The 22543-nt window shown below is 41.1% G+C and overlaps 1 protein-coding gene across 3 annotated transcripts in view; it reads left to right on the plus strand.

The window, feature by feature from the left end:
- The window catches only part of NRG3 (neuregulin 3), a 667620-nt gene that overhangs the window by 268447 nt on the left and 376630 nt on the right, over positions 1-22543 (plus strand). For all 3 annotated transcript variants that reach the window (XM_058188056.1, XM_058188055.1, XM_058188054.1), the window contains exon 2: positions 12366-12495. In XM_058188056.1, the coding sequence (XP_058044039.1) occupies positions 12366-12495 (130 nt within the window). The remainder of the gene's footprint in view (positions 1-12365; positions 12496-22543) is intronic.

The raw sequence follows: 22543 nt of genomic DNA on the forward strand, positions 1-22543 counted from the left end.
TTTTATATTTCTTTTAATTCCAGAGCTTTAGAAAAATACCAAACCTTAGGGAGAAGTCCTAGAGACAACAGTGTAGTCTATATTGCTCTTGATCTAATGTTGTTGTTCACTCGCTGGGTCATGTCCGACTTTTCACAACTCCATGGACCACAGCAGACTAGGCTTCCCTGTCTCCCCCTGTCTCCTGTAATTTCTCCAAATTCATGTCCTTTGTGTCAATAACACTATTTAATCATATCCTCCTCTGTCGTCCCCTCCTCCTTTTCCCTTGTATTTGAGCTTCATGACCTAATACCATCTTACAATATTTCATAGGTGAGCGTTATCTATTCTTACTAGAATCTATCCCATTGCTGTTTCTCCTTCCTACGCCCTGTGGTACCTCCTGGGTCCTGTTCCATGTGTGTATCACAGGGTCCAGGAAACATGTTTCTGGGACCTTAAACCTAAGTCAACTAGGCTTAAACATAATGCTCAATGAAGGGAGCTACGGCTCATGGCTCATGGCTGAGAAGATAGATGGTGATGTATCGGAGAGAAATGGGAGGGAGAATGTCCGTAGGAAGAAGAATTAAACCAAGGAAATTCATTGTAAAATATCATAGTAAAATATCCAGGACATTAATATTGATAAAGAAACATGGCAGCCATCCAGTCCCGCCACTCAAAGGCAATATTAATGCTCATGGGTTATAAAATATTTACGTCCTTCTTTTTTTGAAAGGCAGAACTTCAAGGTGTATTCCCCGCGTTTTGAATCTCTTGGCCATGAATTTGAAAGCGGCAGGTCTGCAAAACTTTGGAAAGAGAGAAGGGACAGGCCACAAAATTCATCTTCAGTGCCACTTGGCCAACTAATTAAGAAGAAACATCTCTTCCATTCCAGTTGGATTGGTCTACATACAGTATAATGGTTCTTAAGTTGTCTCTAATTGCAAAGCCAACCTGCTATTTCCCTTGAGAGGTGAAACAAAATTAAGTAATCTTCGCAGCTATAGGAAGTCCCAAAGGTGCTTTTTTTCTTTAAGGCAACTAGACTTTCTAGGCTTGGATGAGAAACAAAAAAATGTTTTGTTTCTCATCCAAGATGCTTCTTCGGTCCTAACGGACAGGTGGCCTGACAACCTTCAAAGACATCTAGTTAGAGGAAGGTTTTTATACTCTGTGTGTGTGTGTGTGTGTGTGTGTGTGTGTGTGTGTGTGTGTGTGTGTATGTAAGTCTTTGGTTATTCGGGTTTTCTCCTGCGTAAAATTGGAAGTGTCTTGGCGATGTTTCAACGAAGTCTTCGTCGAAATGTCGCCAAGACACTAATTCTTCCGCAGGCAATAACGACTACATACAAACACCCGTGAAAACCTCAGAAAACATATATATATGTGTGTGTGTGTGTGTGTGTGTGTGTTTATAAACACTGATAATAAATAATAAATGTATTTAATAACTGTTTTTAGCTCTGTTGTATGCCTCCCAGAATGGCTTGTAAGATGGGTGGCTATATATATATATTGGCTGAAGAAATACATAAGAAAGATATTTAGGAAGATTTAGGTATGTTTCGTTTCTATGTTGACTACTTGGAAATCATGGAAAGATATATTTGAGATGAAATTATGCAGAATGATGGGAGGTAAGAAGGTCTATGAGGAAATGCAGAATATCAATAAGTACAATGCTACAATGAAATGACTTTCCCAGAATATGTTCCTTCATTTACTGAAAGCCTTACATACCACCTGTCAAAATAAAGATTTCCCCAGACAGCTTTCAAAGTATCTTTAATAATGTTTTAAAACCAATCTGTATCTCTAAAGCAGCAGCTAACAACTAAACAGATTACACATCAGTGCTCAAAAAACGGTTTGAAAAGTGAATCCATCATTTTAACCAAAAATAGGTTGAAAACAAAAATGGAAGTTGCTAAATGCACTTTTCTGAAAGAATCACGCAAAAAGGCCATGGGGGAGGCAGATTCGTTTTACGACCGTGACAGTGACTCACTTCACAACGGTGACAAGAAAGGCCATAAAAATGGGGCAAAGCTCACTTAACAACTGTCTCACTTAGTGACATAAACCTCAGTTGTGGCCGAGAGACAAGGATGGAATACATAGAAAAGTTGTATTGGGGAGATCAATGTTTTTTTCTGGTTCTTCAGTTCCCTTCTATGGATTTGGGCCGGTTTGAACTTCATTAAGAAATTTGCATAGAGATGGACAAATAAATACAAGAGGAAATTGTTCACATTTTGCTGCTGCTAGAAATGGGATCATTTGTATTCAGTGATAAGCTGATATGCTTGCGTCCCTAGTGGTAAATGCCACACAGCTATAACATGTGAAGTGTTATTACCTAGCTATATTTTTAGCTCTGCGTTTATTTTCTGTTTTCCTGGTGGCATTAAACACCTTCTGTTTGTGTTAGCACAATTTCCGCCTTTAATGCTTGTTTCACATTGAAGGGGAGGACTGAGATCCACAATTAATATTTATGGGCTGAATAATGGAGACATGTCAATCATTTTAGTCTCAAGAATCAGTTCTCATATTGTGTTTTAATATTTTAAAGGGTTAGCACAGTGGTGTGAATCACATTTGCACCTCAAGTAGAGGAAAAAGGAATTTAAAGGCGACAATTGTAGCCTGGATTCCTGTTGATATCCAAAGTCAGTTAGAGCCAGTCTGACCTGGTGGTTGAGGCACCAGACAGAAACGGGAGACTAGGGGTGACATTATCAGATATTGGGGTCTTCCAGTATCTCAGCGGTTGCCACCAAAGAGAAGAGGGTCAATCTATTCTCCAAAGCACCTGAAAGCAGGACAAGAAACAATGGATGGATGGAAACTAACCAAGGAGAGAAGCAACCTAGAACTAAGGAGAAATTACCTGACAATGACAACAATTAACCACTGGAACTGCTTGCCTCCAGAAGTTGTGGGTGCTCCAACACTGGAAGTTTTTAAGAAGAGACTGGACAGCCATTTGTCTGGAATGATCTAGGGTCTCCTGCTTGAGCAGGGGGTGGGTCTAGAAGACCTCTAAGGTCCCTGCAAATTCTGATATTCTGACTGTGAGTTCTAGTCCCACCAGGAAAATCAGCTGGGTGACTTCGGGCCAATCACCAGGAGACTGTGAGTTCTAGTCCTGCCTTACTCCCACAAAAGCCAGCTGGGTGACTTTGGGCTTACTCTCTCTCAGTCCAACTCACCTCACAGGATTGTTGTGAGAAAACAGGAAGAGAAAGGTGTGTTGGGTATGTTCATTGTAAAAATAATAAAGGTAGGATACAGGTAAATAAATAAAATAAGCATGCATGAACTAGAAGCATAGATATTTTATTTATTTATTTTATCCTACTTTTGTTATTTTTATTCAAAAATTAAGCAGGTCAAATTTGCATGTTGCACTTTACTCTCACAGGGTACCTCACAGGGGTGTCGTTGTGGAGGAAAATGGGTGGGGGAGGAGGAAGGTGTGTTGGATACGTTTGCCACCTTGAGTTATTTGTACAAGTAATAAAAAGGCCAGATACAAATAAACAACTCACGAAGCTGCTTCTTCCCATCACTTAGGGGAAGGAAAATTTCAATTGAATAAAGGAGAAACTTCCTAACAGTGAGGACAGTTAACCAGTGGAACAGCTTGCTACCAGAAGTTGTGGGTGCTCCATCACTGGAGGCTTTTAAGAAAAGACTGGACAGTCACTTGTCTGTAATAGCCTAAGGCCTCCTGCTTGAGCAGAGGGTTGGACTAGAAGACCTCCAAGGACCCTTTCTATCCTATCCTATCCTATCCTATCCTATCCTATCCTATCCTATCCTATCCCATCCCATCCCATCCCATCCCATCCCATCCCATCCCATCCCATTCTTCTATTCTATTCTATTCTATTCTATTCTATTCTATTCTATTCTATTCTATTCTATTCTATTCTATTCCATTCCATTCCATTCCATATTTTCTATCCTATCCTATCCTATCCTATCCTATCCTATCCTATCCTATCCTATCCTATCCTATCCTATCCTATCCTATCCTCTATTCTATTCTATTCTATTCTATTCTATTCTATTCTATTCTATTCTATTCTATTCTATTCTATTCTATTCTATTCTATTCCATTCTCTTCTATTCTATTCCATTCCATTCCATTCCATTCCATTCCATATTTTCTATCCTATCCTATCCTCTATTCTATTCTATTCTATTCTATTCTATTCTATTCTATTCTATTCTATTCTATTCTATTCTATTTAAAAGAGGTCAATCACCTCCTTCTCATTTCCTGCATCAAGATGGGCTCTGGAAAACTATTAGCCAGATAAGCTGATTATTGCACAAAAGAAAAGCTGAATATCAATTATTTTAAAACAAAGACTTTTGGAGGAAGAAATATGAAGCATAGATGGATGTTTACCCACCCAATGCAGCAACGTCCCTCTATAAATACTTAAAGCTTTGCTTGTCATAAGTCCTTTCTATGGAAGGGTGAGAGAAGAGGTTGCTCAGAAAATGGCATTTTGGTGCTGAAGGAGAGAAAGAGCTGAGTGTGGAGTTTAAGCAATTAGAAGGAGAATTTTCTCTAGCAATACTCACAGGGAGTCATTGGACTAGCAGTGGGAAAGAGTGGAGGAGTGATGAGGAGTGAGTAATAGCTGCGAAGACTTGTGTGGGTGTGTGTGGGTGTGTCTAGGGACTTGTGGTGTTTTTGGCTCTTTTGTGTTTGGAGCCCACTAAATAGGGTCTAGTTAAAAGGACCCATGAGAAAGTGGTGGTAGAAGTGGGATATTCATTTTAGAAAAGTGGAATATCCAAAGCAGGATGGCAACCGCACAAGGGGAATTGGCTTAAACTCAAGGAGTTTGTTTGTTTATTTCATTATTTGTAAAATTTACATGCCACCCATCTTATCTTAAGGTAGCTTGTAAGGTGGCTTAAAATCATGAAAGATAAAAACTCTATAAATTAAAAACATAAATAAGATAGTACAAAAGTTAGAACTTATTAAATACTCGATGAAAGGAAAACAAGCCTTAGCTTCAAAAAGGAAGGGAGTTTGGCCCTTGCAGAGCTCAGACTCTGCAGGAATGGCCAACATCCTGGCTTCAGAAGCCAGACCTACTAAAGTACCTACACCACACAAATAGATGCGGAAAAGGTAGAAGGGAGACTACGGCTTTGGTAGAATTGAGTATCCGTCCCCCCCGTCCCCCACCCCATGCCTATAGCTGACCCAAAGAAGACAGTCAACTGTCAATTTTTAATATGACACAGGTAGTCCTTGACTTACAACAGTTCATTTAGTGAGTGACCTAAGTTACAACAGCACTAAAAAAAGTGACTCATGACCGTTTTTCAGACTTACAATCATTGCAGCATCTCTACGTGATCAAAATTCAGACGCTTGGCAACTGGCATGTACTTATGACTGTTGCAGTGTCCTAGGGTCCTGTGATCCCCTTTGGCGACCTTCTGACAAGCAAAGCCAAAGGGGAAGCCATGCTAACAACTGTGTTACTAACTTAGCAACTGAGGTGGTCGCAAAATGGGGCAAGATTCGATTAACAACTGTCAGTTGTGGTCATACGTCGAGGATTACTTGTATTCACTCTATTGATTCATCTATCAGTTTTGGAAGGCAATTTTCTGTTTTGCTTCTTAACTGCCACATATTTTAGCTGGAGAAGTTGGGAGGGGGTTGTTGTTGGAGTGGTAGAAAGTTAGTCATAACAACATTCCGTATTCAAAGACATCCTGAGTCTGATGGAGACTGCCTGAAGATTGTGTCCAAGATGAGTGTGAAGAGTTGATTGGACAATGTGATAAACTTGTGGGTGTGGGGCAGGGCTGTGAATTGTCAACTGGGTGTGGAAAACCTGGAAGCTTTCAGTTTTGTGTTTTCCCAGCTGTGCCAACATGGCATCTCTAATAAATTGGAACTTTGAGGAACCTCAAGCCTCAGAGCTTTATTTTGTTGGGGGTGTTCCTTGGAACCCTGACATCATCCACATTTTCTTCCTAGCGAGGACTAGAGGAGCAACACCACACACTATAAGGTTAAGAATGAAACACTAACACACAAATACGTTTGAAGCTAAGACATTTGCCTATCAGTTTTATACACCACACAGAAGAGGCCACAATGGTTGCGATTTTTCCCCCCAAAGTAACTGAAGGTAATTTGAGGATGAGCATTAGTCATGAACTACCCAGTCATCCTACTTTTTGTTCCTAGTTTTATTTAGTTGATTAGCTCAAATCTGCTCTGAACACATTTCACGCCACCCACCATCGCAGGGAGACGGAGCCTATACGTTGGTTCCGTCCCAGGCGCCTGATGGACCCGGAGAGGTTCCTGACGGAGCTTGGGCCATTCCCTGAGGATCTGGCCCACGGCACGACTGAGGAACTAGTTGCGGCCTGGGAACAGGCCGCGGCCGGGGCCTTGGACCGTGTCGTGCCTTTGCGGCCTCTGACCCGGCGTAGATCTCGTCCGGCCCCTTGGTTCTCCGAGGGGCTGAGGGAGATGAAACGCCGGAGAAGACGCCTAGAGAGCACTTGGAGGTCCAGTCGTTCCGAAGCTGATCGGACACTAGTTAGGTCCTATTCTAGGACCTACCTAGTAACAATGAGGAGGCGGCGTTCTCGCCTCCACCCTCATTGCGTCGGCAGATAACCGCCCGGCCGCCCTGTTTGGTGACCGCTCCCTCCTTCATCAGGAGGTGCGGGATGACCCTTACAGGGGCGTGCCGAGGAGTTTAGTGGTTATCTATCGACAAAATCGCTCAGCTCGGGATGGTCTGGACGAGTGGGATGATCAAGCGAGGAGAGGAGGCACGTCTTGTCGACTCTGTTTGGGATGAGTTTGACCTGTGGCTCCGAGGGCGTGGACAGGTTGTTGGGAGGCTCCGCGCCACTACATGTTTATTGGATCCGTGTCCTTCCTGGCTGGTGCTGGCCACTCAGGAGGTGACACGAGGCTGGCTCAGAGGATCATAAATGCTTCTTTGTTGGAAGGGTTTTCCTGCCGCCTTGAAAGAGGCGGTGGTGAGACCCCTCCTTAAGAAGCCCTCTTTGGACCCGGCTATTTTGGGAAATTATCGTTAGTCTCCAACCTTCGCTTTGTTGCGAAGGTTGTAGAGAGTGCTGTGGCGTCAGTTACCCCAATACCTGGAAGAATCCGTCTATCTGGACCCGTTCCAGTCCGGCTTCCGACCGGTTACAGCACGGAGACAGCTTTGGTCGCATTGGTGGATGATCTCTGGAGGGCCAGGGACAGGGTTATTCCTCTGCCCTGGTCCTATTAGACCTCTCAGCGGCTTTTGATACCATCGACCATGGTATCTTGCTGCGCCGGCTGGGGATTGGGAGTGGGAGGCACCGTTTATCGGTGGTTCTCCTCCTATCTCTCTGACGATGCATGAGCGGTGTTGACAGGGGGCAGAGGTCGACCGCGAGGGCCCTCACTTGTGGGGTGCCGCGGGGTCGATTCTCTCGCCTTCTGTTCAACATCTATATGAAGCCGTTGGGTGAGATCATCAGTGGCTTTGGGGTGAAGTACCATCAATGCGCTGATGACACTCAGCTGTACTTCTCCACCAGGTCACCCCAATGAAGTTGTTGAAGTGCTGTCCCGGTGTTTGGAAGCCGTACGGGTCTGGATGGGGAGAAACAGGCTCAAGCTCAATCCCTCCAAGACGGAGTGGCTGTGGATGCCGGCATCTCGATTCAGTCAGCTGCAGTTGCAGCTGACTGTTGGAGGCGAGTTATTGGCCCCAAAGGATAGGGTGCGCAACTTAGGTGTCCTCCTGGATGAGCGGCTGTCGTTTGAAGACCATTTGACGGCCGTCTCCAGGGGGGCCTTCCACCAGGTCCGCCTGGTTCGGCAGTTGCGCCCCTTCCTTGATCGGGATGCCTTGTGCACAGTCACTCACGCACTCGTTACCTCTCGCTTGGATTATTGTAATGCTCTCTACATGGGGCTCCCCTTAAGGTGCACTCGAAGGCTTCAGCTAGTCAGAATGCAGCTGCGGGTGATAGAGGAGAGTCGCGTACCTCCCATAACACCTCTCCTCGCAGACTGCACTGGCTACCTGTGGCTTCGGGTGCACTTTAAGGTTTTGGTTATGACCTTTAAAGCGCTCCATGGCTTAGGGCCTGGGTACTTACGGGACCGCCTACTGTTACCATATGCCTCCCACCGACCCGTGCGCTCTCACAGAGGGACTTCTCAGGGTGCCGTCCGCCAAGCAATGTCGGCTGGCGGCCCCAGGAAGGTCCTTCTCTGTGGGGCTCCACACTCTGGAACGAACTTCCCCGGGTTTCGCCAAATACCTGACCTTGGACCTTTCGCATGAACTGAAGACGCATCTTTTTATTCGCGCGGGGCTGGCTTAAATTTTATGGATTTTATAGTTTTTATTATTAATTTTAAACGGGGTTTTAATTTCTATATATTTTAAATTTTTAGGCAAATTATAATAAGGTTTTTAATGTTGTATTTTATAGAATATTGTCTTGTCTGTTTTTATTGGCCTGTACACCGCCCTGAGTCCTTCGGGAGAAGGGCGGTATAAAAATCAAATGAATGAAATGAAATGAAATGATATCCATCCATCCATCACAAGAAGCCACATTCATCGCCACTAATAGCGAAAAGCTGGTTCTAAGGACCCATAAAAGAATAAAGGAAGACAATCTCAATGCGTCTCAGGTTCATTTGTTCCTCTGTCTTTTTCCACTTTATGAAGCCTGGTTTAGAATAAGGTGCTGGCAATTTCTTAATAGACAATTTTTATTGTACTTTAATGCTTAATCTTTTGCTGATCTCCAGTGGATGTCAAATTGCCTTCACTGCATTATATTCGAAGGAGTTCTAGAGAATTTTGCAATCCCTGCTCATCTCATAAAAAAGGGGTGCTTCCAAAATTTGGAATGATTTCTTATAGCCAGGAGTTGGGTTTTCCCACCCTCTCCCTTTCTCCAGCAATATCGTAGATTATCTGTGGGCTCCTTGGTGTTCGCTGAGCTTGGTGTTTTTCTTGCAGACGTTTTCATTACCAAACTAGGTAACATCATCATAGTTCGGCAATAAAATATCTGCAAGAAAAACACCAAGCTCAGAGAGCACCAGAGACCCCACATTTCAACCCTGAACTGCAATATTCTCTTCTATTGGTAGAGTGTATCTGTCAAAAAAACAATAACAACGCCATGTTGGAGGAAATGTAATTGAATCAAATGGGACCATCATTGTGCTCCCGTATATGTTATCTATGCAGTGACTTGAAAGATCTGCTTAAAAATTAGAATGTAATGTATTAACATTTGGCTCCGTGGTGATTGGATGAAGGATAATTACAGGCTATCTCAACCTACAGAATAACATTGATTTAATCGAGAATGATGATCAGGCCTAGCTCTCACTGAGACATACAATGAAACTGTTCTGAGGCTGTAAAAACTAGAATAAGAAAGTTCAAAGAAAATAATTTTCAAAGAAGCTTTCTTTTATTTCCATCCTATTCCTATTATGAAAGTGTGTTGTTTCAGCTAAAATGAACCCAATACTCTTGCTTTGTGTACTGTTACACAATACCTCTGCTATACTTGCTAATGTCCTAGAATCTAATGAGGGCAAACTATTTTCAACATGCTGGAATGCATGTGAGAAACTGAGCCAGAAAGACTCAGGGTGCAAATAGGCTGGGGTTTTGTTGATTTTTTAATATAAATGAAAATAAAGAAGCTTGAGCATTTGACTTGGATTCTGGATTGTTAGGCCTTGATGGCAACAACTTCGTTTTCATTCCACCATTATTTTCCTTCCACACCTATGGTTCTATTTCTTTGTGGGTTACAATACTGGATATATATGTTTTGGCTATTCAAGATGAGAATCTTTTGAAGGTAAGGGAACATGATATGTATTGCTAAGCAACAGAAAGCTGCGACATTTATGATTTGTGTGTGAGAAGTACAGGTTTATTTGGGCTACCTTAAGAAATCCTTTCATCCTAATTATCTGTCTGTCTGTCTGTCTGTCTGTCTGTCTGTCTGTCTGTCTGTCTGTCTGTCTGTCTATCTATCTATCTATCTATCTATCTATCTACCTTTCTATCAGCCATCTTTATCTATCTATCTATCTATCTATCTATCTATCTATCTATCTATCTATCTATCTATCTATCTATCTATCTATCTATCTATCATCCATCCCTATCTATCTATCTATCTATCTATCTATCTATCTATCTATCTATCTATCTATCTATCTATCTATCTATCTATCTATCTGTTTTATCCTATATCTATATATTTTTAATCCTAATATCTATATGTATCTTTTATCCAATCATATTTTTATATTACCCTAATATCTTCAAACCTAATGCATTTTTTGTTGGTGGGAATGGAAGCCATTAATATTTTAATAGAAATAATTACTTGCAATCTGGGGAATATGGAAGAAGTCATGATTCAGGAATGCTTGACAGAGAAAAGAAAGTTCTCTCCAACCAGGAAATAATGAAATTCATGATAGTTGCCAGCCAGATGGAAACTATAAATATAAAAGTAATAGATGAAGATGAAATGGGATCAGTTAGAGTCCTGAAGACTCATTTTAAGCATGTCCTAGGATTTGGCATCAATCCCTACTGAATTTCAAAAGATGACATCTCTCATGCCTTAGAAATCAAACCAGAGTTAATTATTATACAGCTGACATCCAATAAGACTCCTTCCAATAATAGGAAACCCTCTCAAGATGTCTTATTTTATTTATTTATTTATTTTTGTCACAGCAATATACACAAGCCTCACACAAAATGGTTATATAATATATAAACATATATATGAGGAAATATGAGGAAGTATAAGCGTATATGTATAAGAATAAAAACAATAGGACAGGAACAGTAGGCACGTTTGTGCTCTTAGGCACGCCCCTTATAGTCCTTTTAGGAATGGGGTGAGGTCAATAGTAGACAGTTTTTGGTTAAAGCTTTTGGGATTATGGGAAGAGACCCACAGAATCAGGTAAAGTGTTCCAAGCACTGATAACTCTGTTACAGAAGTCATATTTTCTGCAATCTAGATTGAAGCGGTTAACATTAAGTTTAAATCTATTGGTTGCTCTTGTATTATTGCAATTGAAGCTGAAGTAGTCTTTAACAGGAAGGACATTGCAATAGATGATTCTATGTAAACACAAGTCCTGTCAAAGGCGGCGGAGTTCTAAGTTTTCTAAACCCAGGATTTCAAGTCTGGTGGGATAAGGTATTTTGTTGTTTTCAGAGGCGTGGAGAACTCTTCTTGTAAAATATTTCTGGACACGTTCAATTGTATTGATGTCAGAAATGTGGTGAGGATTCCAGACAGGTGAACTGTATTCAAGGATTGGCCTAGCAAATGTTTTATATGCTATAAAACATTTATATAGTTCATGATTCTAGATGGAAAATTCACATTCTGTTTGACAGAGATGAAAATGAGGAGCTCATGCATTGAACGTGAAAGGGCCAGTCTGGTCGCCGGCATCTTATTCAGTGTGAAACTTCAGAGAGATTCGAACTGTTGAGAGTAGACAATACCAACCGAGTGCTCTGACTTTAGGAGATGCAAGCTTCTCGTGTTCCACTTCCCCATCATTCTTTCAGAACCAGTGTCTGATGTTGACCTAACCATCTCTCTGTTTCTTAACTACACGATGAGAACAATAATTAGTGAGGACAATTAACCAGTGGAATGGCTTGCCTCCGAAACTTATGGATGCTCATCACAGGAGGTTCTTAAGAAGAGCCTGGATAGCCAATTGTCTGGGTCTCTTGCTTAAGCAAGGGGTTGGACTAGAAGACCTCGAATGTCCCTTCCAACTCTATTGTTCTATGTTCTACGATCCTTCAAGAAACATCATAGAACCAGTACTAGGAACTATGGTCAGAGAAAATTAGAATCTCCTATTTCTTTCCATGGACCTGAGGGTATATCCTTAATAGCAATGCATCTCATGCCAAACCAATTTTATTTCATTCTTCAACGTAGTGACTAAATTAGTAGACCAACGAAATACTGTGGACATAATAGACTTAGATTTCAGGAAGGCATTCGACAAAGTAGACCACTTCTTGGCAAGCTAGAAAAAAGTGGGATAGATAGCATCACCATCAGATGGATTTGTAACTGGCTGGCATCTCCAAATACAGTAATTATTTTGAAGTCTAGAGCTGACAAAGGGTGTAATTTCCATCTCCACTCAACCCTCCTAGCTGAGTCTTTTTAAAGTAAAAGTTGTTGATCCATGGGAATAGTATCTATTGTATTAAAATGTGTTTTTCCTCCGTTCTGTTTTTTACTTCTTCTCCAGATACAACAACCTATTCCATTGAACAATCTGAGCACTTTAAGCCATGCAAGGATAAGGATCTTGCATACTGTCTTCACGATGGCGAATGCTTTGTCATTGAAACTCTAACAGGATCTCACAAGCACTGCAGGTAAGACATTTTTTTTACTTATATAAAAGGTTGACCATCGTTGTGTTTTTATAAATCATGGCAACATTCATATGCACACCCATGCCCAGATTAAAACAAGCAAAATAAATATACCTAGCTTAAAATATTACTTTAAAAAAAGAACAGCAAGAAGGAAATTGGATTAGATTTTGTGTCTAAAGCTCGTGACAATTGGTTGGTAAGGATTGCTGATGGTACCTGTGGACAACCTCTATCAATGAATAATGAGGATGAGAATGGTGATTCTCATTAAACTGATTTTCCCCAAATTCAAGGTAATTTGCTGTTGGAAAGTAGTAGCTGATTAGAAGGTACGCATTTAGAGGTGGAAGTTGTTTTCAGTATTTTATTACTAGGTGGCTGTTATTTTTTTACTTCCCTTTATATGTGGAGGTGGGAAAAAAGAATATTGATAAAGGGGCCTCAGATGTTCAATAAAAGTTTGCCGAACTACTGCATAATTGAATTAATGTTTGAGAACATCATTGAGTTTAGGATTGAGGGATTTATGGATAGGGACCATCGTAGTGCATACTGTCCTGTAGAAGCGAAGTTTGTATGCAAGAATGCTGACCGATGGAATAACATCCAATTAACATTTCATATTTACCAAGCAGGGGTTTCCTAGACCAAAGGGATACTTATTATTTTATCATTTGGGGAGAATTTGGATTCAGAAAAATCACAAGTTTTATTGTGTGAGTTATTAGATGTTCAGGCATTGTTATGCAAAATATTTTGCGTATTGTTATAGCAACTTTCACACATGTATAAGTTTCATTCGTAAATGGGCTTATGCCTAAATTTCTGAATGTAAACGAGATACAGTAAGTCTCGAATGAAAAGAATAGTCACATCAGCTTCTTCAGATTACTGGCTCCATCCAATCTCAGCAATATTTATTTTTCTGCCCATGTTATCTTTTAGTAGATTTCTTTTCTCATCTGAAAGTTGGCAAAGTTATCCCCAGTTGGGATATTATTATTATTTTTAGTTCTTCCTTTGAAGTGATTGCGTTGTGCCATTATTTAACGGTATTCAACTGTAATGCCCAGGCTTGTTTTTTTAATGCATGAATTCTTTAGTTGTGAGCCTTTACACGGCTCTAAATTTATGATTTTGAATTTGGTGACTAATTTCACAGGAACCTCAGAAGTGAGTAGCTCAAAAGGGGATGAAGGTCCTTTGGGCTCTTGACTAAATTACCTCAAAATGGCTCGCTTTGAGTCCGCATTAAGTCCAGTGCTCCGATTCATCTTGGCCTATGCCAATCGAGCGATTGGGCAATAACTCTCCAATTCCCTACCTGAGGCTCTTTGGTTTGGTTGCTTCAATGGGCAATGAGCTAAATCCCAGTTGCCATATTTATCACTGTGTTTGTCCTGAATTGCTTTCATTCTCTTGCATAAAAGGGAAAATGAATCCGTCTAAATTTGGATGCTAAAAGTCAAAGATAGACAGAGGACAGGCTGTCCCTGAAGCAAATGTAGTATGGCTGTTAATGCAGAGTACAGAGTGTGGCCTTAATTTTATTTATTTGTTTATTTATTTGTTTGTTTATTAAATTTCTACCCTGCCCATCTCACTTAAGGGACTCTGAGTGATTGGTAAGAGATACTTGCTTAGGGTATTTGAATGATTGATTTACTCATTCTGCCTAAGTCAAGTCTTCTCACATTATATTCCTTCCTCTTCAATTGGCCTGTATCTGTTAGATCAGTGTATTCTCAACCTTATGAACTTTAAGAGGTGTAGACTTCAAACTCCCAGTCTACACCTCTTAAAAGTTAACAAATTGACAATACTGTCAACTCTGAAGCGAACCTGAATGAAGCCATCTTGTGCTCCCTCATAGTTGCCACGAAGCCTGAAAGGGGGAAGGGAGGGGGGAGTAGATAGCCAGGCTGCAGTCAAAACAAAATGCTTTCTTGTGGGAACCAAGGTCATTGAAACAGGCGGCCATTGAAAGTGGAGAAGAGTCTGCCTTCCAAATTCATTGGACAATGTGACCGGTGACACCTGGGAGGGGGGAGTTTGATTCTTTTAATTAGGTGAAAACTGTGGGAACCGTCAGAGTTGGTTTTCACTGGCTGTGCCAATATGATGTATCCAATAAACATATTCTTTGAGGAATCTACCTGCCTCAGAGTTATGCTTTCAATAGGTCCATTACTCGTATGACAAATATGCTGTGTTAGGCGACGTGAGTTTTTCTTAATTTATGGCCCAACTTCATATGACGAGTCATTTCAAAACACACTTCTGAATTCTAGAGCCGTGTTTAAATATTTGGAGTAAGACAGGGCTTCTGAGACGACAAACTCTCCCTGTTTACATTCAGTAGAACTCCAAAAGTATTTGCCAGTCCTCAAATCCATCAATCTTAGAATAGTCACTGTCTGAGTACCGAGTTGCTTCCCCCCCCCTTTCAATCACAAACGCTTCACGGATCGTTCACTGCTTCCCCTATTTACTTTTTCCTCTTATGACACCCTTATTAAAGTAATTACTCTCAATCAACCCAGTTTGTAGATTTATGACCATAACTTGCTGAAGCTATCATAAAACTTTCTAGATGAATAGGGAAATTCTTCTGCTAGCAATCAGGTGGCTGTTTCTGAGCACGGGTGTGTGTGAGAGAGTAATTTCAGCTGAATTGATCTCTCTGGTTGGGAGGCTGGCGGGTGGTACAATGGCTCAGCAGTTACAGAAACTGACAGCCTGGGTTCGAGACCCGAGTGCGGCACAATGGGGTGTGTGTGTCCCATTACTTGTCCCAGCTCCTACTCACTGAGCAGTTCAAAAGTATGCAAATGTGAGTAGATGGACAGGCACCACTTTGGTGGGAAAGTAACAGCATTCTGTGCCCCTCGGTGTATAGACATGCTAGTCATGTGACCATAGAAATGTCTTCACTGGCTTCCTTGCTTAAGAAACGGAGATGAGGACTTCTCCCTTGAGTTGGGCACAATTGGACAGGGGAAACCTTTATCTTTAGTTGTTTTATGTCAAAAATATGGTAGGCATTGAATTTTAGTTGTTAGGGTTTGAATCCCAAAATGCTTGGAACATTTGCATGTCCTATAGATGTACAAAGTAGGATGGACAATCAGAAGGTCAACCAACTAAAAATAATGACTTCCTTCCACCAGGCAAGATGGACTGAGAAACCTTTATCTTTAGTTGTTTTATGTCAAAAAGATGGTAGGCATTGAATTTTAGTTGTTAGGGTTTGAATCCCAAAATGCTTGGAACATTTGCATGTCCATATAGATGTACAAAGTAGGATGGACAATCAGAAGGTCAACCAACTAAAAATAATGACTTCCTTCCACCAGGCAAGATGGACTGAGAAACCTTTTTATTGAGGAAGCGAAGAGATTTCCTCTAGTCTGTGGATTTATAGAGAATCGACAGATTGGGGCAAATTTGATGGAGCCCATCAAAAGTAGGATTTCAGAGATGGTACAGCACTTGGAACAACGAATATGAAGGGCATTTTAGGATGTGCTTTAAAACTGTAGAGATGAATGGCCTTCAAAGAGTATTTTGCCTCCAAAGGATCTCACAGTTTCTGCCAACATTTCTCTTAAGGACAGTTGTGGGAGTCAGGTTGATGCCCAGCTGAGAGTGATACACGCTAAGATTGTAACAAGCTTTTCTTGCTAGATTCATTCCAAGGTGATTTGCTCAAATTCACCTTTAAGTTGAATTTTCAGTATAAAAGCAATTGAATCCAGAAGCTTCTACCATCCCAAGACCAACTGGAATTGACGTCTGAGATCCAGGTCAGTAGTTCTGAATTGAATTGGCAATGAGAAGGACTTTTGTGGAAGCTTGTTACGGAGTCAGACTGATGGTTCAAATAGACAAGAATTCGACCTGATCAAACTCATCAAATGGATGACTCTGAATCTCAGGTAATTTTCAAACCCATAATTATCGAACACGTTGAGATCTCAGGTGTCTTCAGAGACAGGATTGGCAGGCTCTGGAATAGATCTTCAGTGGATATACAGTTGACAGGAATTTCAAGTCTTTTTTTTTTTTTTTTTAACCAGTGGAGACACTCCTGTCAACCCTTGAAGACCATTCATGTTTATATCTGCTGAGTCAAACCACCTGATTCGCAACTGAAAATTCAGAAGTTTAGGTGGCGATTTCTAGCAGGTTGCACCTCGTTTAAATAGGTCATGAAACATTATGGCATTCTGAACACCTGAATAAAGCTAGTATGTCAGGGACAAGGGAATATTTGTGATAGAAACTTGCATTTAAAACGATCTGCAAATAATAAACATAATTTATGCCATAATTACACATTTGGGTGAAGAAATACAGGTAGTTCTAGACTTACAACAGTTCATTTAGTGACCATTCAAAGTTACAACAGCATTGAAAAAAAGTGACTTACAGCTGTTTTTTCAAAGTTACAACCATTGTAGCATTCCCCTGGTCACGTGATCAAAGTTTGGATGCTTGGCAACTGACTCATATTTATGATGGTTGCAGTGTCCTAGGCATCATGTTGTCAGACCTGGAAGCCATCTTTCTACCTTTTTGCCTCCAGGCCTGCCACAAATCCTACTGTAGGAAATTGGGAGGGGGGAATTGTATGGAGTGAAGAAGATATGTAGTCAAAATAAAATTCTTTCTAGAAAGTCAAGGCCGTTGTGCCCTGCAGCTGTGGTGAGAAGAATGAGGAGGTATCGTCTTCTCTGGCTGGTATCTGATTGGCTGTGTGGTGGACATGTGGGAGAAGTGGGCAAAGTCTTGGACTTTCTTTTGGATGGGGAAAACCCAGAAGCTCTCAGATTCGGGTTTTCCCAGATGTGCCAATATGGCATCTCTAATAAAAGTTAGCTTTGAGGAACTTCAAGCCTCAGAATTTGATTTTGTTGGGGGAGGGGTTTTACTTGGAACCCTGAAACATGTGATCTCCTTTAGTGACCTTCTGACAAGCAAAGTCAATGGAAAGCAGATTCGCTTAAAAATCGTGTTACTAACTTAACAACCGCAATGGTCCACTTAACAAATGAAGGCAAGAAAGGTTGTAAAATGGAGAAAAATTCACTTAACAACTATCTTGCTTAGCAACAGAAATGTTGAGCTCAATTGTTGTCCTGCATTGATCTTTGCTACCCGTAGAGATCTGCCAGGAATTTAAAGAAAGGATAATAAAATTAGCCGTAGAATACCAACCAAGATTTCAGGTTTTTTCCCAATGCAAATAAAGGATTGTAAGAGGGGTCTCTAATGGAAGTTTAAACCTTTTTAAAGCTATATTTTAAAAGTTGTTGTGTTGTAGTTTTCAGCTTGTTTGAAAAGAGGAGTAAATTGAAACAGATCCTTTCAACCGTTTTCATCAAAGAGAAATGCAGGTAGCTGGTGCTGTAAGGGTAGGAAATAATTAAATAAAAATGAATAATGTTATTATGTATTTGGTCAGTAAATATGATCTATTAGCAAGTACTTGACACAGCTTATATTATTAATAAAAGTATGGATTCTATTGACTAACCGCCAGCAAGGATAAATATCAACTATGAATTGCCTTTTATTTGCTGTATTTTCAAGGCTTTTACACTTCAGTTTGCCCTCAAACTTCTAGTCTGCTCACATGGGCATTTTTTTTAATGGTGGACATAATTAAATATTGGTTATCAGTTGGCACAAACATAATGCTATTTTTGCTAAGCAAAGAAACATTTCCTGAATTAGGTTCTTCCAAGTACAGTTAGTGCTGCACCATAGTGAAGTTGAGTTGTATTTAATTCTCTGGAAAATTTATATTCTGATGCGCTATAGTTAGGAAAATATAGCAAGAAGTTCATAGAATCATAAAGCTGGAAGAGACTTGGAGGTCTTCTAGTCTTTACCCTGACCAAGGCAGGAATCCTTGTAGCATATGGAGCTATAAACACATTGAACAAATGGTTGTCCAATCTTTTCTTGATTATGGAAGATATTACAGATTACAGATTTACAGAGTTGGATGGTACCTTGTAGGTCGTCTAGTCCAATCCCCCACCAGGAGACCCTACACCATTTCTGACAAATGGCAGTCCAATCGCTTCTTGAAAGTCTCAAGGGATGAAGTTCCCATAACTTCCAAAGGCAAGTTGTTCCATTGGTTGATTGTTCTCACTGTCAGAAAGTTCGTCCTCATTTCTAGGTTGAATCTCTCCTTGGTCAGTTTCCATCCATTATTCCTTGTCTGACCTTCAGGTGCTTTGGAAAATAGCTTGACCCCCTCCTCTCTGTGGCAGACACTCAAATATTGGAACACTGCTATCATCTTTCTCCTGGTCCTTCTCTTCACTAGACTAGCCATGCCCAATTCATGTAACCGTTCTTCGTATGTTTTAGCCTCCAGTCCCCTAATCATCCTGGTTGCTCTTCTCTGCACTTTTTCTAGAGTCTCAACATCTTTTTTTATATATATATAGTATGGTGACCTAAACTCGATGCAGTACTCTAGGTGTGGTCTTACTAGGATTTTATAGAGTGGTATTGGTACTTTATAGAGTGGTATTGATCTTGAAAAAGGGATGCAGTGGCTCAGGGGCTAGGATGTTGAGCTTGTCAATCGAAAGATCAGCAGCTCAGCGGTTCGAATCCCTAGTGCTGCCGTGTAATGGGATGAGGTCCTATTACTTGTCCCAGCTTCTGCCAACCTAGCAGTTTCGAAAGCATGTAAAAATGCAAGTAGAAAAAATAGGGACCACCTTTGGTGGGAAGGTAACAGCGTTCCGTACATGTTTGGCATTGAGTCATGCCGGCCACATGACCACGGAGACGTCTTCGGACAGCGCTGGCTCTTCAGCTTTGAAATGGAGATGAGCACCGCCCCCTAGAGTCGGCAACGACTAGCACATATGTGTGAGGGAAACCTTTACCTTTTACCTTATTGATCTTGATTATATCACTCTGTGAACGCAATTTAGGATTGAATTGGCTTTTTTGGCTGCTGCAGCACACTGCTGGCTCATATTTAGCTGGTTGTCCACTAAGACTCCAAGATCCCTCTCACAGTCACTGTTATTAAGCCTGGTTTCACCCAGTTTACATGTGTACTTTTAGTTTTTCTTAGTGTAGAACTTTACTTTTCTCTACATTGAATTTCATTTTGTTAGATAGGGGCCCAGGGTTCAAGTCTGTCGAGTTCTATCTGGATCTTGAGCATATCTTCTAGGGTGTTGGCTATTCCTGCCAGCTTAGTATCATCTACAAATTTGGTGAGTTCCCCTTCTATTCCCTCATCTAAGTCGTTTATGAAAATATTGAAGAGTATTGGACCTAAGATGGAACCTTGTGGCACCCCTCTCCATACGACTATGGAAGTTATGGAAGATGAGCTAATCAAGGGCCTGTATTTATAAAATGCTAAGCTATGTTAACCAGGGTTTATAATTTAATGAGCAGTTCACATGGACATGTAGGTTTCCCAAAGTCACTGAACTCCCTAAGAAATTTTATTCTTATCTCATTCAAGGCCAAGATAGTGGATGAGTGTAATCAAACAAATCAGATTTTTTTAAGCCAACATCAAATTCTGGGGTATTCAGCCAATTAATCATCCTGGCTTATTTAGGCTCTTTAAACCAACATCGCAGATTTATAGGTCATGACTTGTGGCCCATGTGAACCAGCACATTTCCTGTTAACTACTTGAAACCCAAACATGATTTCCAAACCAAATATTTTTTAAAGATCTGAAATGGAAAACAATGCAAGTGACAAGAATCAGCAAAAAAAATAAAAGGGTTTAATAGAGATTTTACTGGAAGTGATTTTGCTGTTAGTTTGTGTTTATGTCAAAGGGAGGAACTAACGATGCACAGAACAATTGCACCAATATAGATGATATGAAGTTAAGTGAGAGCTGAAATTGTTTCAAGTGACATATTTTAAGAACCGTTCTTATTTAACACCTTGCGACAAGCTGAAATATCTAAGATAGCAGGCTTAACATTCCACTATTACTAATACTGTACAGTATTACTAATACTGCCGCTTTGCAGTATTGTTTGTATTATGTCAGACAAGCATTGAACATCAACTGAAAGACGTGGTTGTTACAAGAATTATTTCAGGAAAGGAGCAAACCTTCAGGAATGCTGACTTGGACTAAAGAAGCTTCATACTGTCCACCCGTATTTATTTATGCTGATTTTTTTTAAAAAAGCAGAACTCTTCTATGGGCTGTGATGAGTTGTTTAGTTCTATAAAACTGAATATTCTACTTGATTACTTGCCATTTCTCCCCCACCCCCCTAAATTGCCATTTGGGTTCTTTGGAAAATCACTAAATCTTCCTAAGAAAACAAAATAGCTCAAATGTCAAAGAAGATTCTCAGTTGTTGTCTGGAAGTTGAGGCAACTGGACATCTTTTCTTTTTTACGACCCCCCCTAAGATAAGGATTTAGGAGCCACGACTCTTAATGACTCTCCGCCTAGTCATCTAATCAGCAGATTAAGTGAGAAATGAAATTACCTGGAGAACATATATGATTGAAGAGGTTCATGGAGATTCTCAGCCATCCAGGTTCATGGTTGGCCCCAAGGTGCTTTTCCGAGAGGCAACTGGACTTTCTTGGTTTTTCTGAGAAGCGAAATGTCTTCAAAGAAAAACCAAGGAAGTCCAGTTGCCTCTCAGAAAAGCACCTTTGGGACAGCCTGAAGAAGCTACTTGGATAAGCAGCAAAATGTTTCAAGGTAAAAAAATCCATTTGCCATGACTCAACTTCCTGAAAACAGCCCAAACACATTTTTGTGTTTGTGTTCCTTGTTGTTGTGGCTCCCACCCCCGAACCTGGCCCCATGCCCGAAAGTGCTTGGAGCCGGGCCTGCTGCCAGAAAGTGACTCGGAACCGGCCCTGCTGCCAGAAAGTGGCTTGGACAGTGAGGGGGAAGGGCCATCAGGACTTACCTCGGAAGCACCGGTCTCCCTGGATCAGCTCCAGGAACCAGAAGCAGGCCAAGTGAAAGAGGTAACGAGGCCTCCTTCTCCTGACTCTTCCCCCCCCCAGGCCACGCCTGCAGACCCAGCTGACAGCAGTCAGGCTTGGCTCAATCCCAGGTTTTGTAGGCAGGAGAGAAGGGAATGACAGAAACAGGGGAGGGGCAGGCCTAGGAAGTGCTGAGTCATGGAGCCACACCCCACAGGATATAAAAGGCAGCAAGGGCTGGTGTGTCTCTTTGTATCAGGCAAATCCATGGATTGACTAGAGCTGAAGGTTGTGACTCACCAGCGTCTTGGCAGCTAACGAGGGCTCTTGACAGATGCTGATTCTTTTGCTGCCAGAGCTGATAAGAACTGGCTAATTAAGCCATCGTTCAGATGGAGGCGAGGAGGACACAACACTTGTGATCTTGTAGTTTGATTTTCTCCAGCTCCTTTTTGCCATGGCTCCTGCTTGCATGTTTGCTGATCTTTATATCGGCAATGAGCATTTTTTCTTGCTGGCCAAGGCGAGTGGATGGAACAATCTTTATATCCATGAAAGTGGGGAAGTACATCGTCACAAGAGGACAAAATCAATCTGGCTATTGTGGTTGTTGCCAGGATATGTGACTTGGCTGACATGGGTTTATGTTGAGGATGATGATGAGGTCATTGGTTTTGGAAAACTCCTGGACTTGCTACCCACCATCATTTCATGAACTATATCCATCATTGCTATGACAATTGTAGCCTTCCAGGACATGTCTGTCATGGCTGTTTTTAGGTTGCTGCAGAAAACAAGCGAGTCTTGTTGTGGACATGTAGCTACACAATCTTGTAGTTTCATTCAGAGTTGTTCTTTCTCATCCACAAAAAAGCTTCAACCATAACAATACATGAGCACACAATAGATTTAAACTTAATAAACTTAAAGTGAACCACTCCAATCTTGATTGTAGAAAATATGACTTCAGTAACAGAGTTGTTAATGCCTGGAATGCACTACCTGACTCTGTGGTCTCTTCTCAAAGTCCCCAAAGCTTCAACCAAAAACTATCTACTGTTGACCTCACCCCATT

This window comes from Ahaetulla prasina, chromosome 6, assembly GCF_028640845.1.
Source record: "Ahaetulla prasina isolate Xishuangbanna chromosome 6, ASM2864084v1, whole genome shotgun sequence".
Lineage (NCBI taxonomy): Eukaryota > Metazoa > Chordata > Lepidosauria > Squamata > Colubridae > Ahaetulla > Ahaetulla prasina.